Raw genomic sequence first — 12,493 nt, 5'->3', positions numbered from 1 at the left:
CAGCAGTGATAAGTGGAAGAGCGGTAGCACACTTCTGTCTCACGTAAAATATTTAGAGATTGCTGATTAACCACTGCTGCATTGGGAAGCCCGTGTTCCCCCTTCCCTGCCCGGCAGTGACTGAGTTTCCACACGCCTGCATCAGCTGCTCCTTACGGTTTTGGACCGGTCCCTTTCTTATCTCAACCCCACACGCCCTCTCTGCCCTCCCGGCAAAGCGACGGGGCAAGGTGACACCGAAGGAGCACCGAGATGTCACCTGCCCTGGGGCGGCCCATGCCGGCAGCACTGCCGCGGAGCAGCCGGCCTCAGGACCGCGTCCCCCGCGGGGCAGCCTGCGCCCCAGCGCGGCCCCGGCCACCCCAAGCCAGCCCCGGGCCCCGCTGGCCGCTCCAAGCCGGCCCCGGGCCCCGCCGGCCGCCCCAAGCCGGCGCCGGGCCCCGCTGGCCGCGGCGGGGCGGGCCCGGGGCGGCGCTGCAGCGCGGAGCGGGCCGCGGGCAGCGGCGCGGGAGGCGGGCAACAGCTCCTCCTTCTCCCTTTCCTCCTCCTCCTCCCTCGGCGCCGGGGTGGGCTCGCCCGCGGCAGCCGGGGTGTGGTGTCCTGCCGTGCCGTCCCCCGTGTGCGATGGACTGGCAGGTGCTGACCAGGGAGCTCTCCCTCTACCTGGAGACCCAGGTCCGCGTGGGGTTCTTCGGCTCCGGCGTGGGCTTGTCCCTGGTGCTGGGTTTCGGTGTCGCCTACGCCTGCTACTACCTCAACAGCATCGCCAAGGTGAGCGGGAGGGCGGCGGGGCGGGCGGGCTCCGCAGGTGTCCCGCCGATGGGGACAGTCCCGAAGGTCACCGCGACCCCCGCCCGCAGGGGAGGGGATCGCACCTGAAAAGGCTGGGGGGGCAGGGCTCCGCGGCCGCCTTGTCCTCAAATCCCTCGTCCGTCCCCTGCAGGTGCCGCGCCGGGGTCCCGGCCGGCCGAACCCCCGCTGGAACCCCACACGGGCCCGGCAGCGCAGCCTCCCCGGCCGCCGGGGCTGCGCCTTCCGCAGGGGCCGCCGCTGACCCCCGGAGGCCGCCGGCCTGCGGTGAGGGAGGGCTCCCCCGGTCCTGCTCGGGCTGCGAGGGGAAGGGGCTCCGGTCTCGGCAGTCCCCCAAATGCGGTTGTACCAGTTGGAGAGCTTGGCCGGGTGCCATGGTTTGGAGAGGGAGGTTAGGAGACTGCCCTCCACAACACAAACCCGACCTACTTGGTTCAGAAGCGGGGCAAGCGATAAAGTAGTTTTGCTGCCCTTGTGTCCCCGTCGGTACCATCCTAAGTACCTCTGGGGGCACCATGGCAGCGTTTTGGGGGCTGGAGCACTCTTGGGCATCTCCTCATCAGCAGTAGTTCTACGGATGAATTAGGCAATCGCAAATTACTTGGATACAGTGAGCCTGACGAGATCTGAAGTGGCCCCCTGGTGAGAGCGCCTCGTTGAATGCGTAATCAATTGAAAATACGCATATCAAAAGGGTTTTGACCGTCGAGGATCTGAGTGTTGCTACAGTCCTTCAGAGAACCGCTGGGAACATAACCTTCCTCTTCACAGAGAAGAGAGTACTTGATTTTGGTCAGAGGAGAAAAACGAAGGGATGATGTGCCATTACAGCTGTTTATGTGGAATGGTTTTCCTGAAAGCATGTGTTATTGTCCTATTAATGCTTGCATGCTGGGGAGTCATTGTAACAGAGAGGTATAAGAAATGTGGTTGGTAGAACCTGAGATGTTTGGAAAACAGGGACTTTTCCATGTTAATTGGTAAACAAATGGAAACTCGAAGCAAATTGTCTGCATGCAGAGCATTATTAGAGAGCAGGAACCGGTGCACTTGTGTACTGTAGAATGAGATGGGAGGAGAAGTGTCCTACCAGGTTGAAAAAGGTACTGCTGTCAAAGTGCATGCATGAATTAAATGCCATTTTTGTGTGGTCCAAGAAAACAGACTTGGTAAAATCTTTCTTGTTTACTAAGAAACAGTGTGATTTTAATTTGTCAGTGAAGAAACAATGCTGGTAAAATTAGAGATAGATCCTGATGTTATTAGAAATACATAAGGAATCCATGATGTTTAATGGGTTTCACTTTTCGCTTGGGCATTTTGGTATTTTGTTTGGTTTTCATTTACCTGTACCATTAAAGGTAAGAGCATGGCAAATCATTATATGAAATAAATTAGTTAATTGAGAGAGGATTTAAATAAGCTTTATTTATTTATTTATTTGCTTTTTGAATTTGTTTTAGAAGAATGCCCATGTCTGACTGCAGTCTCTTTTCCTAGAAACCCCAGCTGGTGGCAAGCAATGACCGTTTCTGCCGCTTTCTCGAGGAATATTGCCCTGTTGTGACAGAAACTTACTATCCCACGATTTGGTGCTGGGAAGGTCGGGTACAGACACTCCTGCGCCCCTTTATCACGTCTAGACCCCAAGTACAGTACAGGAAGTAAGTGCCTTTATTCTGGAAAGTGATTGATTTGATATCCAAGTATTCTCTTACTCTGTGTCACACCCACTGTCATTGCTCAAGTTCATGCCTAGCTTTTTTGCTTTATGCCCACCTTTACAACTTTGTCATAGACTTGGGACTGCCTTTATCATGGATTTAATATGAAGTAGGTTTGAAAGGACCATGTTCCCAAATGGTCCTGTTTTAGCTCAGAGTTTTTTAGCATTGAAATATATGTGACAATATAGGAACTCGTGTGGTTATATGTTCACGGGATTACACAGTGGATGAGGTCTTAAAAGTCCTCTGGAGGTCACCTAGTCCAACTGCCCTGCTCAAGCAGGTTACCCAGAGCCAGTTGCCCCAGATCATGTCAACATAGCTTTTGGATTTCCATAAGGATTTCCATAAGGATGGTGACTGCACAGTACCCCTGGGCAAATTGTGCCAGGGCTCGGTGGGGCATTCTCACATTAAAAATTTGTTTCCTGATATTCAGAGGGAACCTCCCATGCTTCAGGGTGGGCACATTGCCTCTTGTTTTTGTCAGTGGGCAACACTGAAAGGAGCCTGGCTCCATCCTCTTTGCACCCTCCCTTCAGGTATGTAACACATTGCTAAGTTTCCCCTATGCCTTTTCTTCATGCTGAGCAGTCCCAGTTGTCCCAGCCTTTTCTTATAGGAGATAGGCTCCAGTTTGTTCATCATCTTTGTGGTCCTTTGCTGGATTATCTCCAGTATGTTCATGTCTGCCTTGGACTGGGGAGCCCAGAGCTGGACTAACTACTCCAGGTATGGCCTCACCAGTGCTCCATAGTGGGGCAGGATCATCTCCCTCAATCTGCTGGCTATAGTACTCCTAAGCCTCCACAGTCTCCAGACTTTTGGCCCTCTTGCCTGCAAGGGCACATTACTGGCTCGTGTTCAACACAGTGTCCACCAGGAGCACCCTCGGGTCCTTTTCTGCCAAGCTGTTTGCCAGATGGGCAGTCTCTCCTGGCTGTTCCTTCCCAGGCCCAGGACTTTGCACTTCCCCTCACTGAACTTCATGAAGTTCCTGTCAGCCCATTTCTGCAGCATGTAGAGGCCCCTCTGAATGGCAGCACAGTTACTTGGCTTATCAAATATTCTGGTGTTCAAATGCCAGAATTTTGCAAAGGTCATACAGTCACTGTATCTGTCTATTAAGGTACAACATGTTGTACCTTAACCATAGCACGGCCACATTTAGCCTTGTTTTAAATATACAGAACTTCTGGGATTTTCAGAGTAACTTTTACCTGTGGAATTTTTGTTGTGTTCTTTCATGCCTAAGAGGCATGCCTACAGAAGCAACATTTCCCTCATTCTAAGAAGGAAAAAAATCTCTTATATTTATTTTTTTGTCCTCAGCTGATCTCTTTCACACAGAAATGAGACTTAGTCTGGCAAATGAGGCATTTGGCACAAGACCTAAGGAGAAGGACTTTTATGCGCCGGAACCTGGATGCAACACAAGTTGTTTCAGCTCTGCTTGCATGGTAGAATAGATTTAGCATTTAGCAGCTTCCCTTAGTTTTAGTAACTAGGAAACATTTCAGTGGTATGGCCATGTCCACTTCTTCTAGTCCTTCTTGTACACTTTTATTTCAAGGGTTTTGAGAAAAGAAACATAGTTCTGTGGAGCAGTGCTTATTTTGCACCATTTTATATTGTGTTGGCAGTACTCAGTAGCAGTGCATCTACTTCCCATTACTGAAAAAGGGCAAAGCTGAGCTAATGAGTCTGACAAGGCTGGTCACCTTTAAAATCTGCAGTAGTCACTACCAAGAATTTCAAAAGAAAAATCAAATGCCAGGTAGGCTTACATTTCAGCAGTTTCTACACCAACTCCCTCCAACCATTCAAATATGAATATATTAGCTTTTATCTACAAGTTTGGCTATCTCTTCTCCATTTGGATAACTACTTCTCTAAATTATGAAAGTAAAGTAGCACTTTAACTGTTCAAATTTCCAGGAAGTGGGAAGATTTGTATATTTCTAAAAAAAAGAACAAAACCTTTTTGTCATTGTTTAATGCATGCATATCTTCCTGAGATATTACAATATTTGTTGCATTTTTAAGATATATGCTATAAGAGTGCATTCTAGCACAGTTTGTAGTGATACAGGATGAAAGATGCAGCAGTGTGTGTCTGTGTTCTGCATGTTTGAAACATAACAATCCATTCTACATACATTCTACTTCTTTGGATGAAGAGGGAAAAAAATGTGATAAATGTTTATCACATTATCCAGTGTGCTATCAAAAGATTCTTATATGATTCAAAGGAAATCTGCAGTACACAAAAATGCCGGTATAAAACACAAGGCAGTGCCAAAAATCACATTAGTTACAAGCTTCCAGTACATCAGCAGCAATTTATGAAAGGCCGTGTCTTCATTTACTGTCTTCATTTACTGAACGGGAATTACTCTGCAAATTGACTGTTCTAACTCTTGTCAGCTGTAGGTGTAACATTTTCTGAATGCAGACATGCCTAGTCAGATGGTACTTTGAGTATTAAAACATAATGAAAAATGCAGAATTCATACCTCTTAATTTGTAAACTGCAAGCACTCTTAATAGCATGTATGTATTTTTCAATCTAATCAATGTTGTCTTAAAATGTACCTTTCAGTGAGCTCATTAAAACAGCAGATGGAGGACAGATTTCGTTGGATTGGTTTGATAATAATGACAGCTCATATTATCCGGATGCCAGCACAAGACCCACTGTCCTGTTATTGCCTGGACTGACAGGAACAAGCAAGGAATCCTACATTCTTCATATGATCCATCAAAGTGAAACACTGGGATATAGGTACTGTTGTTTTTCACTGCTATTCATTTCGCTGCTTCTGGCAGGATCCAATATCAGTATGTATATGTATCAGATACATTCCTAAGGCAAATGAGATCTGAATACAGTAGTTTATGTAAGAAAGTGTTATTAGCAATAATAATCATAGTGGAATTATATAACAGGCAGTACATTTGGAAGGGCTGTTTTAATATCTACAGATGTGCCCCAGAGATTGCAGTGAACACCAGCTGAATCTGTATAGGGCTTTGCTGCTGCTTCTTAAGTTATTATATTTTATTGGTGTTAACCTTTACACTTCCTAGAGAAAGGGTTTGTATTCAGCTCCAAGAAGACTTGTGTGGATGGGTTGCTGGCAGTAGGCCTTGGAGGAGGTCAGCTTCTGAATGCCAAAACTGCTTGATTCAGCAGCCTCAAATTCCTGGGTGCAGAAAGGAGAGCTAGCCTACTCTTACTGATGGCATTTGAGGGGGTCTGTCACCTCTTCATTGTTACTGTGTAATTTAGTTTCATTCTTAAGGCTTCTGGTCAGATTTGGGTAACATGAGTGGATTAGTTGATGAGTAGACTCCTTTATGTAACTATATTGCTGCTGCTGCTGCGCATTAAAATAAGTTGTCATTGTTCCAGGATCTGTATTTGGAATATTAGATTTTGTCTTTGCAGATTGGCTTCTGGTGCTGACTCCAGTAAGTTCTTTGAATATGTGTATATTATCTTCTATCTACATGTTTGGTTATCTCTTCTCTATTTGGATAACTACTTTACTAAATTATGAATGTAAAGCAGCACTTTAATTGTTCAAAGTACTTTTAAAATCACCTTAAAACTTAGCAGTAAAAAATATCAGAGGAAAGCCCTAAAATCAACAACTTGTTACTATTAATTTTTTAACTGGAAGTTATATCTGCATTTCATCCCCTAAGGGAAGAAGGTAGACCATTAAAAAGTGGAACTTTAGGTCAGATTTCAAGAGAATCCTATGATTTTGTTTTTAAATAGCAACATTTGAGAAAAATACCAAAATAAATATACTTTCATGCCTTTAACTCATCTAACTATGAATATTATTTAATAAAATTATTTCAGTGAGATGGTAGAAGAGCAATAGAAAAGTAATATTTATTGAGAAACTATGGATTCTTAGATCATGGTGATACTGCTAGAAGATTCAGAGACTTTCACCAACAGAGAGAGACCAGAAACTTCTGCTGTACCAGATGAAAAAAAAAACATTCCCAAGAACCTGCAACTTAGATCCAGCTGTCATTATCATTTTGACTTGGCTCATTTCTTCCAATTTAATAGTATTATGTAGCTTTGGGGGATGTCTACACACAGATCTCTGACGTTCTTTTTTCAGAGCACAGCTTTAGGCTGTGCCCTGCACTGTCAGAGCTCATTGCAGAGTGCAGGCAGGACATGTCTGTACCACCTTCAGCTAAACCTTGGGGTTCTCACCCTGCAATCTGACCTCAAAAAATCACAGAGCTCTGACAGTCCCACTGAACTCAGCGAACTCCATTTTGGTATAAAGCTTGTTCCACACAGGTCAGCCTCTAGGATCTATAGGTCTGTAAATATTTATGTGCTGAACTTATTCATAGAAGTGGCTCGTTTTTCTTTATGCATTTTCATTTTTTTGTGTGCTGGTTATCTCTTTTGATGAAATTAACAATGTGCACAATTGAATTTACTGTCTCAATTTTTAGATGCGTGGTTTTTAACAATCGGGGAATTGCTGGCGAGGAGCTTTTGGTAAGGATGACTTCTAAGATAAACATCTCTCACTTATAAGTGGTAATTATGAAATCATTTGTGCCTATTTGTACAGTTGGATTTAAATGAGAGAAACTCAGAGCATGGGTTGAAAATGCAGAGAAGATAATTCAGCCGTCTGGTAGATCAATCATGTACCAATATTAATTTTTTGTTTTGAAACCCTAGAGGTCAACTGGTCAACACACATTTTTTTCTGAACATTTCATTTTAGGAAATTATTCAATTAATAATATCTGTAACACTAAAATGAACAATCCTTCCATTTTCTTTCCAAAAATAGTGCAGTATCTAAAATGTGCCCATCTCTGCTCAATCATTGCATTTTTCTCCCACTGATTTAACATACATATCCAAATATAATCCACTGTAATTTCTTTTCCAGTTTAAACTATATTTTTTATATGGTTAAAAAGGTGCCATTAAAATTGATCCATACCACATGTTAGTAAATTAATGAACCAGTTTTACATGGATATCTGTATCCTGAAAGCTAAATGTGTTCTCATATTTTTCTCAGCAATCGTGACACAAACTCAGCTACAGAGGACATTTTTTTGGAGACAGACATATCATGTTTGCTTAGAAATAACTTTTTCATTCCTCAGATGAAAAAATCTTGAAGCTGAACATTTTCTGCAGCTAGGGACAAGGCATGATGAAATATTGCTGAATAAGCTTTGTTTTTTCTTATGCGTTCTGTTGACAATTCTGCAGCTGGAATGAATGTGCATAATACTTGGTATTGTTTAGCATTTTTTAATCCCCTAGTTCAAACTTTAAAAAGCTCAGAATGTTTTTCCATAATCAGATAAAGCATTTCAATGCAAATATTGCCATGTTAAGAGTAGTTTTCTGCATACTTTTGGAGATGGATCTACAAAGCAGTTTTGTGACACACAAAGTCCTTATTGATGAATTTCTGAATCATTTAGAGAAAAGATCCCTTGTTTGGATACATTGTGTGTATTTTACTGTAATCGGATTTAGATCTTTAAGCTTTATAAGTTCTTGTGGTGCAGCAAACCAGCTAAAATTATCACATTTTCTGCAAAGAGGTTGCAACATTTTAGTATAAAATCCCTGCTTAATGAGTCTGAAGCATAGTTAAGCACCACAGTAGAAATTAGTTATGTAAGTAGTTCTTTTTCTAGTCACTTTAAAGATAGATTCAAAATTGCAACAAATAATAGTTGCTTAAAGAATACTGTACTCATTGATTAATAAAAGCTATTGTGAATTATTGCTCTGGAATAATCAAATGTTATATTGACCACAGCCACTGTGAGCCAAGATGGTGTTTTAAAATATCTTCATACAAAGTGTAGATAGCTAAACATTAAACTGTCTGGAATTACCTGAATTTAAAATGGATGATATAGCTTTAGTTTTATAAACTTTAATCAAATATACTTTCACTTAGAATGCATTAGATCCTAGTTACCAAAAATAATTTATTTTTCCTTGTAAGGTTGACTATTTCATTAAAATAAAACATATTCACACTTTTTATAATTAATAGGATGTTAAACAGTGAAGAGTGATTAATGTGGGTGAAAAATGGAAAAGCGACATAAATGGAAATTAAAAATGTCTTCAGTTTTAATTTTCTAGATTTAGTTTTTCTTTCCATTTCCTCATCTTTGACATCAACATTTCAATATTCTTGTTAAATGTGTTCTATTTAATTAGTTTAATGTTGTTAAAATCATCCACAAGTAGCCAGGCAGTTTAACTGAAAGCAATTTAAAAAAACACCCTTGAAATTCATTGTTGCTTCAGGCAACAAAAAAGTTCCATTCACTCATAGTTATGTATTTTTATATTTAGTTTTAATATTTACTGAATTTTGGCAGTTCAGTCAGTACCTATAGTTAAGTCCAGGTCATTAACATGTTCCAAGCAGCTCTAAAGTTAAAAACTTTATTTCTCTGTAGATGAGATCTGGACAGCACCACATTAGGAAAAAACTCATGTCACTGTGATTCTTATGGTGCCTAAATGGACTTGTCTCCCTCACACTGCTCCAGGTAGTCCCTCAGGCTGGACTGTTCCGGGTGTCTGTGCAGGGGAGGCTCAAAAGTTGTGCTTCTCCTTCAATAGCAGGGAAGTGGTTAACCAAATCTTACCCAAGGGGTTGCCTGACCTGATGCCAGCAGAAGTCATTCCAAGTCTCAGGATTTAAATCCAAGTTCAGGATTTAAAGAGACACTAATGGTGGATAAACAACAGATAATATATGTTTTATTGCTTTAATTAATAGAATACTTTGCTAAATTAGGTAAACCATACTGGGGAATTTATTTATCTGTTTATTTGGTTGTGTTGTACGTAGAATCTAAATGTGGGTTAGTTTTCAAATGCTGACTGACAGAACTTGAAATCTAATGGTTTCTTTTGCATTTGAATGTGGGTGAATATAGTAAAATTGTTGTTATAACTTCCTTTTCTGTAAACCACAGCATTTATAATGTTTCCATTTCCTTGGGGTATTTTAAAAATATCATTGTCTAGCTAGTTCTGATCTAGTTCTGTCTACTTTAGCACATTGTTCTCTCTTCAGATTTTGTCTAATGACCTAGAGGTTGCAGATACTGAAGATACCTGTCACTGCTTTTATTTTATAACAATAATAAGTATAACTCCTTCCTTCACCTCCTTGTGAAATGTTCTGGATTTCTATTTGCCATTTAGTGAAGCTTCACAATAAATGCTAAATTTATCTTCTTATATAATGATCCACTGTTCAGTTTGCTTTGTCCTTAAAGGATAACACAAAAGCTTATGATGGCATTTTTTTTTCCCTCTTGACTCCTTACAGACACCAAGGACTTACTGTGCAGCTAACACAGAGGATTTAGAGACTGTTATTCATCATGTGCACAGCTTGCACCCCTCAGCTCCATTTATGGCAGCAGGTGTTTCTATGGGAGGGTAAGGTTGTGTAACACAAGTCTCAGCTTAACTGTGATCATAAGACTGGTGTAGCCTGATTGTAAATTATTACTCTGGAATAGTTGCATTGCTTACTGACCTTCAAGCAAGTTGGGTTTCTCTCCAAAAGTTAATATGCGGAAGACTTTTAGAAACTTTGTATCTTTGAGGCTTTTACCTCTGTGTCAGGGAAGGTTGAAATTGGCTAGCATTTAAAAACTGGAGGGAGGGTGGAGAAAGACAGGGAGCAGTGACAGGCAGATTGACAGCCAAATAGGTTGGCAATACAGTCTTCAGAAACTATGGAGGCCATCTTCAGAACACAGGCATATAAAACAGGATCTTGAGCTAATACACCATGTTTCATAGCAACCTCTGGCAATAAGATTTGTCTTCACTCTGTGTTCTGCAGTGTGTGGGTAGGTTAGGCTGGAAGAGGTGTGGATATCTGCTCTGTCTGGCTCAGAAGCAAGAAGTAGTATTGTTGTTCAAACCGATAGGGATTGGTAGAGCCTGTGGTATTAAGACTTGCTGTGTCCTGGCTTCTCTCCAGAAAGCACAGCAAGAACAGACAATGATAGCACAGTTTCTTAGCAGAAAAAAAAAAAAACACTGCTAGAATCTAGCAGAAATATCCAGCAGCCTCTTTAACAAAAAACGTAGCAGAGGAGAATTTTCCTTAGGAATACTGCAGACACAGTGGTAACTTCCTGAGACTCCCCTTTTGTCTGATAAATTTTTTGAGGGATGGGCAGATACAGTTCATATATATTGATACTAATATATATTACTATATATTGACTACTTTACTATATCAATGACTTGTAGGAGCTTTGAGATAAATACATATTTGCTCAAGACTGGTATTTTTTTTTGCTTTTTCACAAATCTTTAGTCACTAGGTTCCCTGTTCTGTTGATTAGTGGTCCCAGGAGGGAAAAAGGCTAGTCAGCCTAACTTCAGTTCTTTGGGAAGATCCTCTGTGAGCTATTTCCAGGCATATGGGGAATAATGGTGACTGTTTTTATCAAGGGCAAAACATGCCCAAGTGATCTGATTGCATTCTATGAAGAGATGACTGGCTTCACTGATAAGGGGAAAGAAGAGAATGTTGTTTGTTCTGAGGATGGTGTTTGTTCTGAGACGTCTTTTGTACAGAAGCTGTTCTTGCTGCAGAAACCTTTCCCTTGCTATTTTCCACATCCCTTGCTTGTGCCAGCTCCAGCTGAACTTCAGTTTTCCTAACTGCATCCCTGCATGCTTGGGAAATGACTGTTTTCCCAGATAGATGACGTGTCTTCCACCTTAAGGATACTTCCTCCTTGAAATTGGTCAGAAGAGTTTTTTTCCTCCATGTGGTCTTCTGCCACTCTTGCTCAACTTCCTGCATATCAGAATGTATCATACTTCTGCTTTATGTTTGGTTATCCTTTAAGTCCCCTTTGCTCATCAGAGCCATCTAATGTAAGATCTTGCCAACTAGATTCCTGAGCAAACAAAAGCCAGCTCTCTCCAGTATTATAATTCTGCTGCTTACCTTATCCACTTTTCATGTTAAAAATCCACCATCGGATAATCTCGGTGGCCAAGACTGTTCTGCATCTTCTCTACCTGACCAGTTCTTCCTTACATATGAATAGCAGATCCCAATAATATTTTTCCTATCTAGATTCTTGATTGTATATCAAAATATTGTCCTCAACACTCTCCAGAAATCTGGTCTGCTTGTGCCTTGCTGTGGCAGTTGATGCTGGGATGGCTACAATTTCCTGTGCCTGGCAATTATGAAAGGCTGAAGGGGTGGTAGAAGCTGACAGTTCTGAGACTGGTACAAAAGGCCACATCAGTCCTTAGTGTAATTTCTGTCCTTGGCTTATCCAAAATACTAGCCAAGTCTGTTACAATGGCACAGGGAATCTGTGTTGTGTACCTGGTTCATATGTAACCAGCACCACTGGGCAATTTTAGTCAAGGTGTTCCAACTTCCCCCTCCAATATGTTTTTAAAATCCTGAACCAAAACCAGAAAGCATATGCTTAATTATACAGAACACTGCAATAGTCTATAATCATCTACATGAGAACTATTTCCTTGCTTCAAAATTAATTGGAGCATTGTGTATAAAATTAAGTAGGAGCAAAGATCTCATCAGGGACATACTGCAAAAATCATCCACATGTCTTAAGCTTACAGGAATTTTTTATCATCTATTGCTTTTCAGAATTTTCTGAATAGTCAGATTTTCTATATAAAACAGATTTGCCCCAGTTTAGAATTAAAATAGATACTCATTTCACAGACATATATAAATGTAAATCAAAGACCACCTATTCCACTGTCTTCTGTAGGTATTATTGTGGAAAGGGACTTAATTTTGTAACATAAAGATTCCTACAACTTCTCTCTACCACCTATTCTGTGTCAATTCTGTTAGAGAAGTGCTTCTGCTAATGCAACT

The 12,493-nt window shown here is 41.4% G+C and overlaps 1 protein-coding gene across 1 annotated transcript in view; it reads left to right on the top strand.

Moving 5' to 3' along the window:
• Positions 1-261: 261 nt before the first annotated feature.
• The window catches only part of ABHD3 (abhydrolase domain containing 3, phospholipase), a 24,233-nt gene continuing 12,001 nt past the window's right edge, over positions 262-12,493 (top strand). The window contains exons 1-5 of the mRNA XM_064434996.1: positions 262-771; positions 2,311-2,474; positions 5,140-5,322; positions 7,035-7,080; positions 9,923-10,035. Of these exons, the coding sequence (XP_064291066.1) occupies positions 277-771; positions 2,311-2,474; positions 5,140-5,322; positions 7,035-7,080; positions 9,923-10,035 (1,001 nt within the window). The 5' untranslated portion in view covers positions 262-276. The remainder of the gene's footprint in view (positions 772-2,310; positions 2,475-5,139; positions 5,323-7,034; positions 7,081-9,922; positions 10,036-12,493) is intronic.

This window comes from Passer domesticus, chromosome 1 (genome assembly GCF_036417665.1).
Source record: "Passer domesticus isolate bPasDom1 chromosome 1, bPasDom1.hap1, whole genome shotgun sequence".
NCBI classification, from domain to species: domain Eukaryota; kingdom Metazoa; phylum Chordata; class Aves; order Passeriformes; family Passeridae; genus Passer; species Passer domesticus.
Note: the sequence above shows the minus strand (reverse complement) of the source record. Positions and strands in the feature narration are given on the sequence as shown.